The following is an 18,683-nucleotide window of genomic DNA, read 5'->3' on the forward strand; positions in this document are numbered from 1 at the left end:
TGGTCTCCTTGGGTTGGTCAGGGAAAGGAGGAAACAGCAGAGCTAAGCTCAGGAAGTGAGACCTGAGCCCCAGGAATGGAAGAATGTCACCAGGAGAGAGTTCCGTGTAGTAACTCTATCTCCAGTAACAGTGCATGTCTACAAAGGACTTTTTAGTTCAATACTGATTAGATCTTATTCGGATATATCCTAGAACTGTGGTAAAATACATTATGTTCTAAAGGACTCAGAGTGTTCGTTATCGGGGATTAAACAGTTACAAAAATGCAGATTAATTTTGCCATTATCATTGCATGGACTTGCAAGTTGGAATGGAAACTACTCAAAGTTTTTCTAAGCTCAAATACTTATCAAAACAAGTATGCTAGGTGAAGAAGAATACACCCAATACTTTTAAAGGAAATGATTCACTGATGCTAACAACATTGACATGGAGTAAGAAAACTAGATCATTTGTGATGAATTCATAATCTATCCACATATTGTAGGGTTTTCACCTTAACCTGAAATGCTTTGGATCTGACCTACTTCCTTATATTAGACTTCATATAGTTCATGTCAAAGTTGTGTGCTGAGCAGGTCTGATGCTCATGAACACTAACTACAGGAAATACTTGGTTGTTTACATGCAAGCCACGAGCATTAATTTAATCAATGGTTTAATTCACCACGGGCTAAAATAAGGTCACTAAGTCCCCTCGAAGAAAATCAAGTGAAAGTTGAACCGATTGTCAGCAAAGTGAAATTAAGATGGTGATTGGGGTAAAGCAGTCCCATACTTTTCTGTAACAAGTAATATAACTTATTTCTGAAAACATCAGAAACACCTGCCACCCTAGAGAAAACCAAAAGAGAGTTCCTTCTAATAGAACTTTCATAGGAGAAATTCACTACAACACCAAAAAACAAGCAAGATTGATTTTTGTGCCTTAGTTCCACAAAATCTCTAGTGCTTTATCTGAATCTTATTATTTTATGTCTATTTAATCCAAACATAAGCACTGAGTCTTAAACTCATAGTTCTCATTCATCAGTAGCTCTTGGGAAAGAATAAGAGAAAAGCAAATTAGTGACTGACAGGCATTTCCTGTGGCTAGTAGGATTCATTAGTCCATAGAGATCATGGCAGTCCCACAGGAGCTCTTGCCTTCCACCCAACATTGGTATATTGAGAGTCCACATGTCAGGCCCACCTTAGGTAGGGAACAAAAATAGAGATACTGCCTCTATACCTAGGAAGCTCATCACAGCATAGAAATATGAGTAAGGAAAAAAAGTCATACAAGTGTTCAGATTTCACTAACTGATATGGAAAAAGTAACTTCCTAGTAGTAGCATCTGAGTTTTTTGGAAGTTCATACATGATTTGCACTTAGTCAAGTTTTGCTTTCTGGTGTTTGCCTGGTTAAAAGGAGGCTTTTTAAGGCAGGCAGTGAGAGCTAGCAACTTTGTGGACCTCAGCTCAAACTGTTACATGTAAAATTTTAATTTGACTCTCTATTCTTCCATTCTCTACAGGAGTTTAGATATGATCGTTTCGTAGAAGATGGTAAGAAGAAAACCACCTTTTATAAAAGAGGGAAAAAGCTGAAGTGTTACCTAATGCCATTTGGATATGGAGCCAGCAAATGTCCAGGTCGATTTTTGGCAGTGGTTGAAATAAAGCAATTGTTGGTTGTACTTTTAACTTACTTTGATTTAGAAATAATTGATGATAAGCCTATAGAACTAAACTACAAGCGCATGATGTTTGGTATTCAGCATCCAGATTCTGATGTTTTGTTTAGGTACAAAGTAAAATCTTAGAAAAGCTAAAAGAAAAGAAAAGAAATCTATCAAAATTAACCAAAAGATCCAGAGATCATCTATTTGTTTTTAATTTCTGCACATTGAATTGCTTTGTTTATTTGTTTAAAATGTGCCAATTTCTCTTTGATCTGAGATCAATCCAGTTTGTACTTGGTCACAAAGCCTATCATAAAATAAAACAGGATGGTGGCATGAAAATTGACGTCAAAATAAACTTAATGATAAGCTCAAAGTAGTTATTTTTTGTTTCTGTTTATTGTGATTTTCACCTGTTATAATAAATGTACCTTCCCAGCAATGGATTTGGCACTGTGGGATTTTTCAAGTCACTCAGATTCTTCTCTAATATGTAAAAATACACTTTGTGTACTATTGGAAAATTGTGCTGAAAATGAACACAATCTAACGAATTCCAAATTCTTAGAGAAGAAGGAAATTAAATTTCTATGAGCTACACTAGATGAAAATGTTCCTTTCAAGTATAATATCAATAATATCTATGTTGCCAGGGTACGTTTGCATTAAATGAGTTTTGCAGTAGATTAAATGCTTCAATTTTACTTCAATATTTAATCATCCATAAATGCTCTTTATTACTTTGTATACTCTGGCTCAATAGAACAAAATTTCTTGTTATATAAGACCTCTCATGTTCCAGTTAGATACTGATAAGATTTAATGTATAAGAAAACACAAATTTTATTATATATTCAGCAATTGCCCTAGAGAGTAGTATTAGGTTTATTTTAATAGCAAATGTTGAAATCATTACAGCATTGGTTGTAGCATTTGGCTGTAGTGTTAACTTTAAGGGTTATGCCAATATTGCAATTAACCCTTTCCTAAGTGCTTCCATTTATATAAACTGAGAAACTAGGTAGCAGTATTTGCTTGACGAGATGACATCTCATCTTTTGGGCATGGAGTTTGTGTGTATTATTTTGAATTACAATATTATGTAATGCAGTATAATTTCATATGATATGTACCATTGTGTCAATGATTCAAAGATGTCTAATAATAGAGTACCAAGTAATTGGCATCTGACACGAATGATGATACAATATATAAACAGGCAAGGCAGGTAATAAAGCCCAGTTAATTCATGCTGCCTTAATTGGAACTTCTCATGTTTCAGAAATTTGCTATTGTATTTAAAAAAGAAATTGATTTTTAAAATAACATTATAAAATACTTAATAAGTAAATAAAATATTCTAGCATTGTTTTCTCCTTCCTGAAGTCCATGCTGTGAATGTTCCTTTAGTGAATGTCTGCCAGTGTAAATTCTGCTTTTGCTTGATTGAGCATGTCTTTATTCTTACCCTCAGTCTTGAAAGATGGTTTTGCTGTATGCACAAGTCTAAGTTGACAGTTATTTCCTCACAGCACTGTGATGATACAGTATGTTTTTAAGACATCCAACCTTGTTATAGAGAGGTTAGCCGTCAGTCAACTGAATTACTCAGCAGGTCCCTCTGTCTCTTCTCTCTGACTACTTTAACATGTTCTCTTCGTCTTTGATGTTCTTAATTTCTTTCTATTTATCGTGCTTGCATGTAGTGCTGCTTCTCAAGTCTGAGAATGGATGTCTCTTATCAAGTATGGAATATTCTCAGGAATTCTCTTTTTGAATATTACCTCTCTCAGACTGTACACACCATGTTTTTGTTTGACCCTTTCTCACCACATTTTCTATTTTCTAAATTACATTCCATGTAACTTCTTTAGATATCTCTTCCACGTTCCTCTCAGTACAATGTATCTAACCTGCTCATTAACTCATCCATCGAGTTTGTTTTTTCCTTCTTTTTATTTTAACTTCAGGTTCGTTGGGTTGGGTAATCATTCCTTATACTTCTTAGCTCATGATACTGTGTTATACTTGGTTCAAGCAAGGCTCCTCTAGCTTTATTTACTTATTTTATTTTGTCCCTTATCCCCACCATCATACCCCTCCCTGTCAAAGGCAAATACTCTAATGCGTTTGATTTGTATCTTTTTATGTGTATGTTTTTATATAATATATATTAATATCTTGAGTATCTATGTTTTTAACTTGCATAAATGTATTTTCTATAAATCATATCCTCAATTTTCTGATTAAGCTACAAAATATATTTTAAAATATATCCATATTGCTTTATATACTATATTTAATCTGTCGCTTCTAACTGCTGCTTGGTATTTCATAATGTGCACCCACTATGTTTTAATGATCTAGTCACCCAGTGATGGATACTGTATATGGGACAGTTAATGTGGAAGAGAGGCCAAGGCTCTCACATTGACTGCCACCTAGAAAAAATTTTTTTTCCTTAGGGCCATGGTGTTTTATTATGAAAATAGAATAAAAACTTCAAACACAAAGTGATCCTTTGTAATTTAATGAAAAATTTGTTATTTTTTTATTGTTCTCTGTGCATGAATTATATACAATTAAAGTGTCAATATTACAATAAGAATATCAACAAGTAAGATTTTCACAAACCAACTGCAGTTACATATGCTTCACAAGGCCCCGGGCTCAAAACTAGCATGAGTTAAATATAACTCACATGGCAGTTAATGTGTTAAAAATTCTTCCTTCACCTATCCTCCCACTATTGTGCCCAGCTACCCTCAGCCCTGGGCTAGTACATACCTTGTTCCTAACCCCTTCCCGACCCCACCCCCCACACATAGTCCATGACAACCTTCACTCTCCCTAAGAGGTCCTAAATTCATTATGTTCCATCCTCAGATCCATCCAACACTCTCCATTCTGTGGGGTCTCCAAGGTTGATTTTGAGTCAGGGCACAAGCTTCCAACTTGTCATCCATCGGGTTTTCCATTCCACTGAGTTTGCTAAGTTCAAATGATTACATTTTTCAGTTTGAACATTCTCTTTTTTTCTTTATCTCTGCTGGTCATTTTTTTTATAGTATCTTGTTCCTTCATCATACACTCAATATATTTTTTCATTTCTTTAATCATATTAAGCAAGCATTTTACATTATGTATCAAATATTTCTAAATCATCAGTGTTTTATAGATAGGATTCTATACTTTGTGTATTTATTTTTCCTTTCACTCTTACCTGGGATGGCTTTTTTACTGAGCCCATGTTCCTTGGTCTTTAATCTCTGAAAATCTTTTAAGACTTGAGTTTCAAGTTCATTCTTCCAGAGAGAATTTGTGTTTGCTTTTGTCCTACTGCTGATGTTACTTGTTAACTCAGATCACTTTAAAATTTCAGCTTGATTATCTGGGGTGGGGGAGGTCAGGCTACATAGGTATTATGTTTTCTAGACCTAATTAGGTAGAATGCAACTCTGTTATTAGGAACAGACGGGAGATGCTTTTGGGGGTTCTTTTATTTGCTTGTTTTTACCCAGAGCCAAGGCTGAGACAGGCAAGCATACCCACAGTCTTGCTGTGTGAAGCAAAGTTTCTTTTTGGTTCACCTACTAAGTATGTTGGCTCTGCAGGTTCTTGGCTTTATGCAGAAGTCTTGGATTTCACACACTCACAGATACACACACACACACACACACACACAGAGAGAGAGAAAGAGAGAGAGAGAGAGAGAGAGAGAGGGATGCCCAGCTTGGGGTCCCAGGCTTTATCTCTTTCCTGCCATAAGGCATAGTCTGTCCATTTTTATACTAGGACATCCAGTCCACCATATTACCTAAAATGGAAACCTCCATGTTCCTGAAATTCAACTTAGTAGTACACTTTTGTGATGTTATAGTAGAACACAGGAAATTATTCTGTTCTAATCTCTGCTTAATTTATAATTAGAAGTGTGTACAGAAATTTAGAATAGAAAGTAAAAATTAAAAAATGGTTAAGAAAAGATTATATAAAAGGAATGGATAGTAAAACCAAAACAAAACATGAGACTCTTCAGTAATTAAATAGTGTTTATGAACAGAAAAAAAAAATGTCATGGAAAAATCGGTTAAAAGACATGGATTCTAGCCATAACGTAACTAGTTGATCATTAAGATGTCACTTTTCCTCTCAGTGCTTCAGTGTCCTTATTTGCAAAATAAAAGTAAGGCCTTTTGACACCAGGGTTCTTTATAAGGAATAAACACACAGACATTTGTGAATTTATTTTGGAAAGTATTGATATAAAGCAGTATACCAATGTAAAGTTTAATGGATATACTTAAACAATGTTGTGCCTTTTAAAAATTGCTGTTATGTATTTGTTAAAGGGAATAGTTTTTTGTAGTCATTAGTTAATTGATTATTCATTTATTCAACTACACATTTATCAACCATTTCCTCTATTATAGATAGGCTATAATGCTAAATTATAGATGCTAAACACTGGATTACCCTCTCCCTTCAAGATCACACAATTTGTTAGGGAAAACAACACGTACATGGCCAATTTATTATCATGTAGTTATAAACATATCTCTTTAAAACTATTTTAAAGTTCAGATTTATCACTAGTTCTAACTCCATCAGTTATCTCAAAGTAGTGTTCTGCAATGAGAAGTCACTGTGTGTAATTATACACATTAAAACCATATACAACAGGTATTGTGATAATATGATAAAATAACCAAAACAAAATACAGTCGTTGAGGCTCCAAAATTTTTTCAAAACTCTAGTATATGTTGTAAGAATCCATCTTTTCATTTTTACTGCTTCACCTAAGTTTCAAATTAAGGCAAATAGAGAACTAATACCCAAGATACCGTTTTTTATCAACCAACAGTACTGAAGCATTTCGTTAGCAGAAACTAAAGCCCTGAAGGAGTTCAGAAAAAGCTATTTATTATAGATCAGGCATGATGGTAAACAACCTAGAAGAAAACTTTTATCTGCTTTGTTTTGGCTTTCCTCGCATATTTCCTTATATCATCTCCATTTTATCTGTAAGTTTTGGGTCACACGTCTAAGGCAAAGGAGCTTCCATACTCAAAATCTACATGGTTATTTATGCTTATTTTATCATATAAAATAATTTGGGTAACATTTTCTGTAAGCATCTTCTAACTTAACAGTGGAATCTTAAAACTGTTCAAAGACCAAAGCACAAGATTTACCTAAGTTTTGATCTTAGTATAAAGAATGGCAATAATTGTATAAACAAGAATTACATGCCCTCAGAATGTGCACTTTTTTTAACCTTTTAAATTTGACAATACTGCAAACTATTATTTACTTGCAGTGCATAATTAGGTATTCATATTCACATACTCAATTAAGAAAAAGTTAGCAAGCCCAGATTACATTCTCTGTAGCACTATTTTAAATTATAATGAGTGATCACATAAAACTCCTTAGTATTTCTCTAAAGCAATTATTACTCTATTTCATCATGTTTATCTAGATCAGTGACCACTAATGTTTGAACTTTTTAGCTTAAATGTTCATTTTTTTTACACTACTTTCTAGAGTAAGATAAATTTAATTCATGAAATACTCAGCTGCACAATTTTAAATAGGTGATCATTTGTCAATACTTATGTTTTAAAATATCTTTTAGACAGAGGAATGTTGTATATTATTTATAAAGGTTATCTGAAGTTATTTAGTATTATCTTTTGATTTTAAAATGGCATAGATGTGGATTTATGAGGATGCAAATTGTCCTAAAAGATGTTAGATGAGAAAAACAAGTGCTTTGCAAATCTAATACTTAATTTTCTTGTATTTTCAACAAAAATTCAATAAATCAACTCTTAAAGCCCAGACGAATGATTGTGTCTCTTTATTTCCCTACCAGAAACTTCTGTTGGGTAACAGAAGATTTGATTACAAATAAAAAAATTTAGATTTATAATTTAGATTTATAATTTGATTACAAGTAAAAAATTTGGGAAATAATTTTTGTCTTCTAAATATCCCCTTACCTCCACCTCCTCCCCATATACGTAATAATATATCTTATTTTCTGATGGCTCTCCTAAAAGTACATTGATTGTTATATTTAGAGTATATTTCAATATATTTTAACCTAGTTATTTATGTGTGAAATAATAGCAGATCCAGGAAATATCACTAAGTTTTTAATGTTCATTTTAAGCAGGCTGACCTTGCTAGGTTACAATTCTTAATAATCACTATGATTCTGTGGAGAGATATATAAGAACAATGAGAAATGGGAGAGAGATCTCATTAGATGTGGTCTTTGTCTTCTGCAGAGCTCTTCACTTTTCATGAATAAAGCTGAGTGATATTTGGCGAGTATTCTATTTATTCATAAAACTAAAATGCAAACTATAAATAAAGCATATAATACAGAATGCTGTTGAAAATGAATAGTGGCTCTTTTACTAACCGTACATACAGTATTTCACTTGGACACTTGGCTTTTCTAAGAAATACTCGCATGAGTCACTGATGTTTTACAGAAATTCACCTTAGACTTTGTTAGAAGTCTATTACAAGGTTAACTCCACTAACAGGAACTAACCTCTTTTAGAAGATGCTTCTGCTCATTTGAACAAGTCAATATTTTTATTTACCAACTAGGGTAAATTATGTCACTAAATGGGCAATCTGTGAAATAATTATGTTTGCTCTCAATTTTACTCTATCAAACACTTATAAAAATTTGCAGAACTTTCTGGAATTAACCATGATCATGTATGAGTAATAATGTGTATTTTCTTTTTAGGATAGAGCTGGAAAAAAAATACTCAGTGGTTATGCTGGATTTTTTAAAGAGTGCATGATATTGTTTACTGCTAATTATCTGAAGTATAGTTTATGTTCTCAATTCCTAAATGTATTGACTTTTATAAGGAGAGACATGATATATTGCAGACCACGCAGAAAGTAAATGTTTAGACATAGAGTCATGAAGCACTTTATTTCCCTTACCGCAATTTGTGCTTATAGGAGAAGCTAGAGGAATGGAATAGGTAAAGGTATTACTATCTAATGATTCATCGTTGAGCCACATTTAATCATTTATAAATATGAAGCATGTATTAGTTGGGGGTTTTCATTTGTGTGCAAGAGAACATTTACTCCACATAACTTTTATCTGTAAGAACTAGCCTTTGTAGTTAACATAAAATGTATGTCATTATTATCTGATAGATAACCCAAACTTTTTAATAAATGCTTTTGTCTTTTATTTTTAAATGAATGTCGAAATGAAATTATTTTAATTCCATAATTGTAAGAACTAATGAGTATATTTAAAATTTTATAAATGCCTTTGTTTTATACTTTAAATGGAATATTGTTAAAAATATTTGAAAAACCTTTTGAATATTTTCTGAAGCTAAAACAATATATGTAGTAGTACTTTCTCCATGTTGTACAAGTAGATATTTATTTGTAAAACTTATTATTTTGAACTAAATTTAAACATAGAGAACAGTTACAAAATTAGTTTTTATTTTTCAAGAAGGAAATACTCAGACTAAACAATGCTTGCAAAAAAATAAATAAATAAATAAATAAATAAACTAAGGAGTGGTCCTAGGACTCAACCAGTTGAAGATCTAAGTCAATCCTTGACCTTTGGGCATCAGCCACAACAACTCTATTAGGCAACATTCTGCAAATAACAACTGAGTAGCAGAGATCACCTGAGTTTGTGTGCTACCCAGATCCTCCATAGTCCAAATAATTGTTTTGTTTTCATAAAAATAAAAATTCTAATTTTTTAAAAGAGCTTACTTTGTGGAGTAATTACAGATTTTTGTTTAATTTCACTCTTGAGAAATCTACACTTTAAAGAGATATATACCTGATATTTCTCCAAAAGAAAATTAAGTTATTTAGACCCAGGTATTAACTGACTCTGCTTCCTGATACCTTAGGCATTTAATAGATAGATGTCCTTTCCTCTTCCTTGGTTCTTCACGTTTCTGTGGAGGCCTGCTTAGGAGGAGGCCTTTCATCAAAGTCTTACAGGCAGAGGCTCAGCATGGCATCTGAATTTTGACCATAGCTCTGCGAGAGTACTGCATTTGTACATGGCAAATGTAGCTGTACTTACTTGAATAGACAATGCATGATTTAATGTTTTAACTAGCTAGGTATATAATCTGAGTCTCTCCCATGATAAGATATTATTTAACATCTCTTTTCAAAAAGTCGATAAGGATATTTAACAGAGAAATCCTTGCACTGAGTTCTTCAGTAATTGCCAGAGCAGGATAAATGTACAAAAATAAGGTTAGGCCATGAAGCATTTTTATGTTTAAATCTAAATTCTCGTCTCTAAACACCTCTATTAACATAGCAGATTTGAGTTGCAACCATCCTCCTAATAAAAAACTGAAATCTTTAAAATTGAGAAACATTTGTAAATAATGGGTCCTTTAAATATCCCTGAACTTTATTCTAAAACTTATAAGGGGAAATAATAATTGCTTTATATAACCACTGATACCATTTTAGCATTTGATGAAGATGTTAATTTATGGTTGGTTAGCAGTTTATGGCTGTCATTAGTTTTTCAGTTTGGTCCACATTAGAAATCTATTTTTCTTTTTTATTTTAATCTGAGACAATTATATAAAGATATGGTTATGTTTTATCTAAAATGTATCATTCTACTATGGCATTTCAAATTATTCACAGATCATAGTTCTTATATGTGCATATATGAATTTAAAAATACAGCAATAAAATGCTTGAAACAGACCATAAATTTGCTTCATATTTTATTGCATCTCTGAATCAGGTTGAGAAGACAAGGGCAACTATGATCTTTGGGAAAGAATTAACTCTTTCCCAAGCTGGGAAGGAGAATGATATCACATTGTGCATAATTAAAGCCAATTCCCCATGAAAGCATCCTGGTGACTTGTGAGATAGGCTTGTCCATCATATAGGTAGTGGGTTGGAGGGGGGTGGGGATTGGTAACTGCAAGATCCTCTTTCTTTGCAGTCTAACCTTCCCAGTCCAGTCATTTCTCTTTTAGAGCTCTGTTATCTGTGTTTTTGTAATGCCCGAATTAGAGAAAACTGGAGAAGGGAAAGAAAGAAAAGTCACACCCTCTCACACAGTCTCTCTCTCTCTCTTTCTCTCTCTCTCTCTCTCTCTCTCTCTCTCTCTCTCTCTCTCTCTCTCTCTCACACACACACACACACACACACACAAGTATACCTGATAATTTTGCAATAGTTCAGAAAAAGTCTCCTGGATAGTATTAAGACGAGTAATTTAGAAAAACTGGTAGAACTTAACCCAAATCAAACCTCAGGGAAAGCGAGCAAAGAGTTTCCCTGCCCTGGGAGGAAGCGAAGAGCTCTTTGGTATTTAAAACTGGAGCCCTTTCGCAGAATTCCTGGGTTTGGTGCAGCTGGCTGCGGGGTGCCCCTTACAAACCCGGCAGCTACTCGTGAACCCTTACGCAAGTCGGGGTGCAGGGGATAACGCGATCCTAGTGCCACCCGCGAAAGAGAGTTTGAGGCAGAGCCCCTGAAGTTTGCTTTTTGTCCCAAGGAACTTGGACGTTGGAGGGAAGTTGCGCCCACAGCAGGGTCTCGGAAGGCCCGCGGACAAGGGATGCTGTTCAGCTGCGGATCCTGAGTCCCTCTGGGAGCACAGCGCCCGCAGACAGCGCGGTGGGCGCTTGTGCTGTTGTGGACGTCATTCGGTCTGTCCGCAACCCCGGGCTGGTGGACCAGCTAGGTCACCACCCCCATCCTCCGGTCCTGCCAGGCCCCCAGCGCGAACACTTGCCTAGGCCCGGGGGCGAACAGCCTCCTGGTTATCCCACACTGCCTGCAGAACCCTGGTTCTCGTAAACACATCAATGGATCAGAAGAGCCGGAGATCTGGCCCAGCGAAAAAGACTCACACTCAGAGTTGTTTCTACTCTTCAACTGAAATTACTGGCTCCTGGTTTTCCCCTCTTTTCCCTCCTTCCACCTACAGTGCCTAAAGTTTGATTTAAAAGGCCGAGTTTAAATCAACCTGCAGCTTATTGGCTTGGCAAATCCAGTAACACTCAAGTTATAAATGCCAACGCCGAGCGCACAGGAGACGGGCTCATTTATTTTGCCAACACAACAAAAAAATGTTAATTGATGTAAAGTTGATTGGCACGTGGATAACTTAGTCGTACCTGCATTTTAATTTTCAGAAAAACGTATTTATGTTTCTGATGTTTTGCAATTGAATTTTGTCTAGAGACACCAGTGTGTAGTTGGCCCCCTCCCCCTTCTACTTTCTACGTTTCCATTGGAGTCACATTTTCATTAAAGGTTTGACTAAGGAGCCTCGCCTGACTGGGACTCATAACCTCTCGCGTTCCAAGCGCGCACTTTCGGGCTCCCACTCACTCCCTCGCTCCTCCGGCAGAGCTGCCACAGTGTGCTGCGAGCCGAGAAGTGAACTCTCATCATTATTTTTCAAAGTCTGGGAAGTGTATTATCCTTTTTTCTAGTGGTAATTAGTTACCATAGCATCTAATACGTAAATGTGCCCAGAGCACACCATTAACAGTTAAACGGAGGATTCAATTTAACACATGATTATATCTTTCATAAGTCATTACATTGGAAAAGTCAATGCCACTCATGCTGGAGCAATTGCAAGGGTCGGAGGCGCGTAGAAAGGTTCGGTTCCGGCGTCCCAGTCCCAGAGTGCGGAGAGAAGGGAATTCTGTGAGCCTAGGCCCTCCCTAGTGGACTGTTAGCTGCAAAAATAGGTGGTGGGTGCGATAGGAGGGAGAAGAATTTAAGCGTAACACAGGGTCTTGGAGGGGTTGCCCAGCAGCGCACACACAGACACACGCGCATACAGGCGCACACTCAGGCACACACACTAACACACACCAGGGAAGGGAGAAGTAGGGGTAAGTAGAGAGCTCTTCCAAGATGATCATGTGCTGGTCCTGTTTCATTTGCTGGTCCTGTAGCAGTAGAAGCAAAGCTAAGGCTTCCTCCTTCCTCGTTTCCCAGTGTCAAGCTGGAGATGGGACCTAAGTGGGAATAAAAAGTCAAGTGGGACTCTGAGTCTTTGCTGTGCTTCATCTGCCCACTCTTAGCTCTGTAAGGAACCCGAGCAGCGGGATCAGACCCGTAGGGCGAGCCTGGGAGAAGTGCCCCAAGCCGCGCTGAGTACTGGGGGCAGGCTCCTCCGGGTGGCCAAGATAACCTGCCACGTGCCCCAGTCTTAGGGGTCAGGCTGTTTGCTCTGGTGCAAGGATACTTCTGCAAGACCACACCTATCCACAGATGCTCTGTCATCCAGTCCCGACGTGGGTGCTCCGTGCTGGACAGACTTCTGGGGCCCTTTGGTGCCTGGGCCAACTCTCCAGACTAGGCCGAAATTCAGGGCTCAAACCTCAGAAGGAAGTGGCCACAGAAGGTTTGTCAGCGTGGGAAGAGTTGCACCTACAGGCTGAGAGACGGGTCTCCTGCCTGGGGGCCGCCCTGGTCTCTTTCCTTCTCTTAAAGCTGCTGCTGAAAAAACTTCAGAAATGTTGGAGTTAAGTCAGGGAGGATCACCTAAGCAAATCACAGAAAACCCCTCTCCTGTTCTTTTAGATGTCCCTCATTTATTTCTAGAACCACACGCTGGCCAACTCCTAGTTTGGAAAGGTTAATTTGTCTGAAATTATCAAAATGAAAATAAATATTAACACTAATACTTTTAACAATTTTACTTATTCACCTGGCATTTCCTTCCATTTATTCTCAACATCCCCTCATGCCCACCCCCATCCATTTCAAGTCTCTTTCAGGACTAAGAGTGGAGGTTGCGTGATTAAAGAGTGAGAGGAGGGTATTTCTTTTTTCCCCTTAAGTTCAAGATTTGTTATTTTATACAATTTTTAATAACAGTTGAACAGTACAGAGGTTGCAGAGGAAGTATTTCAAGAAAGCCTTCTTAATAATGAGAAATATTAAGCAGTAAATCTTGCAGCAAATGTGTCCCCTACAATGTTAATATGCAAAAGGAAAAAAAATTCCTACTGGTGGTGGCTGTGGTTAATTCCTAATCAGAATGATGGACAGCAGGGCCAGAACAATACAAACTAATGGCTGTGTTGCTGATCACTTTACTCCTTGATTAAAGACACCCAATTATGGCGTAGAACAGTGTCGTAATTATGTTTCTTAATCACATCCAGGAGGTTTAATTGCCTTAACGATGTGTTTCATTAAATGAATTTAGGTATTATAGTCGACAGTTTTCATACACAGTTGTTTTCAAATTAACATAATATTAGACATCGTCATGGAAATTGTTTTAATAATCATAATTAGACGCACCCAGGCTTTGTCTGGTACATGCTGAGAGACGGGTCTCCTGCCTGGGGGCTGCCCTGGTCTCTTCCCTCCCTCTACCAGGACTCCCAGTCTGGGAGGACTCCAGTTTCAAGGCCCTTTGCTGTTATGTTTTCTGAAAAGTTACAAGTTCTGATTAATCTTTTTTGATGGCAAGTGGAGCAGAAAATATCCTCCCTCACCCCCCACCCCCTGCTAAGTTTGCTGGCGATTAGAGATATCTTTATGAGCTGAGGCTGTATACACAAAAATGCATTTAGCATAGTGGGTACAGAGGAAACACCTAACTTCACCACCACCACCCCCACTATCTCTACAACCTCCACCACCGTCAAAATCACACATTCCATATTTGAAGACAATATAAAGGTCAAAATACAAACCTATACAGTCATTCTTTAATAGAATCAATGCTCAAACCAATCCAAGCGCAGCCCCTAAAAGTCTCATCATCAAGCAACACTAGTAAGTTCCGAAAATCTCTATGGGCATTGTTTATGCTTATATAATTCAACCTAGACAATTCTTTTGTCACAAAAAAAGTGGAAAGCCACAGTAAAATCTGTGCTCAGAGAAATTCAAATCCATCTCTTTTTCCTTGGCCTTCAGGCATTTGGAAATTGAAATTTTGATTAAAAATGTTTTAGGGAATTTTTGCCTTTTTGGTGGGCCCTGGCATGGTTAGCAATGCCATACAAAGTGGGAAAAGAATTCCAGGGAAAGTAAGGCCTTCAAAGTCCACCATTAGCCAGGAACTCTGGCCCTCTGCTGGGTCTCATCACTGGCCCCATTCATCTCTCCTCCTGTGGCCTGGGCCAACCATCATCCTTTTAGCAAGTAAACAAGTAAACTAAGGCTACTCCTAATTGTACATCCCTGCCAAAACTTAGTTCCACCTTCTCTGAAACTCTTTTCTTTTTGGTTACCTTTCAAGCAAAGAGTAACACAGAAGAGAGGTGATTGCTCCTTCCACAAAGCACAGCATAATAAAATGTTTGATCAAAATATTTTAATAAAGATTCTTTCTGACATAGATACACATACAAATGGTCATACATAGCTGTCATAGTCTGATTGACCTATTTAATATATATATATCATTCTTTACACATCCAAAACCCGCCAACAGATCCATCACAGCTCCCAACTCACCATCCAACCTGACAAATTGAATTTGTATTATCTGCAAGGAGTGGAATATAGCAGGACTCCATTTTTAAAAAAGGTTTTCTTGATTTCCATAGGACAGAAAGGCAGGCAAACAGCCATGCAAACTAAAACTGAAAGCTCACTTTGGGTAAATAGCTTCTTGCTCTTCCTTAGTTTTATTTTATTTCTTTTTAAATTTTATTTTTTTTAGAAAAATAACAAAGGATTTCACACCATAGGCAAATCAAACCAGTTTTAACTTAAATAATTCTCCACAGTTAAAATAACTTATATATGTACATATATATTAAAAGCAATTAAATTAGACCTTTTAAAAATGCACAGCACAGCCTGGAAAAATATTTGCTTAGCATGTTCTTACTTATAAGATCTATTGCTGTGATGTTTTTCCCTTTTGGAATGCAAAGGAGTCCCCTTTCAAAAAAGAGATCAATTCATTCATCAATTAAGAATACACCTTTCCTGTAATTTTTGGACTGAAGCAATTTATTAAAGCTCAATTTAAATACAGGGATGATGCAACTGAAAATATCCAGGTGACCTTTCATAAACCTAAGCAGCTCAGATACATCAATATTTCTCTTCATACTTGTTGGCAAATAAACCTTTAAACACTTGGCACACAGTATAAGTTAATCTATAAAACAGAATTTTAGAGGCATTAAAAAAATCTGCACATAAGACCCATGACCTTAACACATGATAAATACTGTTGATGTGAAGGGTCATTGAAGAATAACAAATAAATACCATGAATTGTTAATACATCATTGCAGAGTAGAAAGTAACAAGGTGCACATAAATATTTTTAAATGCAATTCTTTCAGCCACAGTCAGTTTTTTATATCACTCTCGCCAAAACTTTGAGCATTTTCACAGGATTAAAGTTCAGAGACAATAAAAAATACAAGTCTTTCATAGCAACATGTCTCTCTCTCTCTCTGTTTTTTCCCCCCCACTTAAGTCTACATTTCAAGTTTTTCTCCTGGCTCAGAATCAAAATTTATTTTCAAGTGCCCTTTCTGATTTGTCTGAATGAATATCCCATCTCACATGCCACCCAACCCCGGGCTCATCTCCCCCTCAGCATTAGCCAGATTCACAATTATTAGTAGGATTAGTATTTTGCCGTTCAATTCTCTCCACGCTTAATAACCAAGCACTACTTCTCAACTTATTTTTCACCTTAAAGGAAGACTCCACTTCCTTGCGGTCTAGGCTGCCACCAAAGTTGCCACTTTTCTGAGAAAAAAAGACATCCATACTCCATCCCACCTCCACCTCCCTCCTCCCTCCCTCCCCACCCCGAAGACCGAGATTCTGGGGATGTCAAAGCTAAAAGTCCGGTTTGTCTCTGACACTTCTCAGTTCTTGCCCCTGCTTTGTTTGCTCTGCAAGTGTTTCACAACTGTGAGAGGACCAAAATAAAGGGGGTGGGGAGCAGCCTTTCGCTTTCCTCTAGCTTTTGGGTCGGTCTTGTGTTTTTCGGGGGTGTGTTTAAGGCTTCTCCGTGCACTGTTTGCAGAGGCTGGAGGAGACGCTGTTGAACAGGGCGCACTTCTCCGGGCAGGAGGCGGCCGGGGGCAGCCCGGCGCTGAACGGGTAGCCGGCCGCCTGCTCGTAGGCGCCCAGCGCGGGGTGCAGGGCAGCGGCCGCCGCCGCCGCGGAGCTGGGCAGGGAGGCGGCCGAGATGGCCTGGCCCTGGTTGAGGTAGGCGACAAGGCGCCGCATCTCCTCCAGGGCCTGCGCCTGCATGAGGATGTAGTTCTTGGCGAGCAGCAGCGTGGCGATCTTGGAGAGCTTCCGCACCGAGGGGCTGTGCGCGTAGGGGATCACAGCCCGCAGCTCGTCCAGCGCGTCGTTCAGGTCGTGCATCCGCCGGCGCTCTCGGGCGTTGATGTTGAGCCGAAGCGCCTTTTGCTCTTTGGATTTCTTGCTGCTGCTGCCGCCGCCGCCACCGCCACCGCCACCGCCACCGCCACCGCCACCACCGCTGCTGCTACCCCCGCCGCCGCCGCCGCCGGCACCGCCGGGGCCCCCCGGGGGTACGCTGGCGCCGCCGTGGAGGTGGGCGTTGGAGCAGCCCTCGCCTGCCTTCGCGCCGCCGCCTCCCGCGCCCGGGGAGGCCCGTGGGTCGGCTACGCCGGCCCGCAGCACCAGCTCGCACCGACCGTCGCTGTCGTCGTCGGGGCTCTGCTCGCCGCCGCTGCTCTCGGCCACCGAGCCTCGGCTCGTGCTCTCGCCGTACTTGAGGCATAGGGCGGCCCCGGCCGGCAGGCTGCTCAGGCTAGGGTCACCCCCAACGCCGGCAGAGCCCACGAGCAGCCCGGGGACACTCACCCCGCCGCCGCCGCCGCCACTTCCCGCGCCGCCGCCGCCGCCGCCTCCCCCAGGCGGCGGCAGCAGCAGCCCTGCCCCTTCGGGGTCAGCCGGCTCGAAGCAGCCCAGGGGCGACGAGGAGGACGACGCCGGGCGTTCTCGAGGCGGCGGCGCCAGGGACAGGTCCATGCCCGGGGGCGTGGAGCGGAAAGCCGCCTCCAAGCGCTTGGCGGTGGAGGCGCTCAGGCTCTTGTGCAGGAAGAGGTCGTCTTCGCCCGCGGCCGCCGCGCCGAGGTGCAGTCCGCGCTCCATGGTCCGGCGCCGGCGCGCAGCCCGGGCCCACCGCGCCCGCCGCCGCCGCCGCCTCGGCTCGGGAGTCAGGCGGCCCCGCAGACGCGCGCGAGCCGGGCTCCGGAGCTGGTGTGCGCGTCGGTCCCGGTGCTGCCGGCAGCCTTCTCCCCTTCTTTCTTTTTCTTTTTCGCCTTCCCCCGCGCTCGCCGCCTCCTCTTCTTCTTCTTCTTCGTCTCCAGCCGATGGTGCTGGCTGCTGGGGCTCACCATGGGCCGCGGCCCCGCATGGTGGGAGGGTGGGCGCGCAGGGAGTGGAGCCGCCGCCGCTCTGAGCCCAGCCCCGCGCCTCCTCTCCGCACCGTTTATCTTGCTTGGATTCACCTTCAAGAGATTTCCGGACCCATCAACCAGCCGCCGCCACAGACGGGGGAGTCTTTTACATCATTATCTCTGAGTAGGTTATTATGAAGAAGACTCGCCTGTTGGGACAGCGCTTTCTACCCAATCAGGTTAACGTTTTAATTAATAGGATTAAAACGGTAACAAACAATCGCAGGCGCTATCTGGCCGCGAGTCTGAATAGTTTCATTTCCCAGGTCTGAAGACAGGCAGCAGCTAGAGCTTTATAAAAGGCGCCTGCTCCATTATTCTGCCCGCCATCTGTATACACAGCTTAGCGCATATGTTTGCAAGGCGCTGGGTCCTGTTAGTAACCCAACAACTGCCTTTAGCTTGACATGTGTGGCGACTTTCACTCATCAATGAGCACACTAAAAGCCCTACTTAGAGCCTAGGATGTTCTTTGCTCCTTCAGCAAATTGCAGATCGGTGGCGAAGCCTGGGAGTCCCGTGGAAAGCAGACGCCCCCACCTACCACA

General features: G+C 40.0%; 2 protein-coding genes across 2 annotated transcripts in view; one reads left to right on the top strand and one right to left on the bottom strand.

Moving 5' to 3' along the window:
- The window catches only part of LOC123645197 (cytochrome P450 7B1), a 184,547-nt gene extending 182,510 nt beyond the window's left edge, over window positions 1-2,037 (top strand). Inside the window, exon 6 of the mRNA XM_045561831.1 lies at window positions 1,519-2,037. Within this exon, the coding sequence (XP_045417787.1) occupies window positions 1,519-1,806 (288 nt within the window). The 3' untranslated portion in view covers window positions 1,807-2,037. The remainder of the gene's footprint in view (window positions 1-1,518) is intronic.
- A 12,983-nt stretch (window positions 2,038-15,020) lies between these two features.
- BHLHE22 (basic helix-loop-helix family member e22) lies at window positions 15,021-18,245 on the bottom strand. The gene has a single exon (XM_045560415.1). It carries the CDS (start codon window positions 17,825-17,827, stop codon window positions 16,694-16,696), a length of 1,134 nt encoding a protein of 377 aa, XP_045416371.1. The 5' UTR covers window positions 17,828-18,245; the 3' UTR covers window positions 15,021-16,693.
- Between the last annotated feature and the right edge of the window lie 438 nt (window positions 18,246-18,683).

This window comes from Lemur catta, chromosome 9, assembly GCF_020740605.2.
Source record: "Lemur catta isolate mLemCat1 chromosome 9, mLemCat1.pri, whole genome shotgun sequence".
In the NCBI taxonomy this organism is placed as follows: domain Eukaryota; kingdom Metazoa; phylum Chordata; class Mammalia; order Primates; family Lemuridae; genus Lemur; species Lemur catta.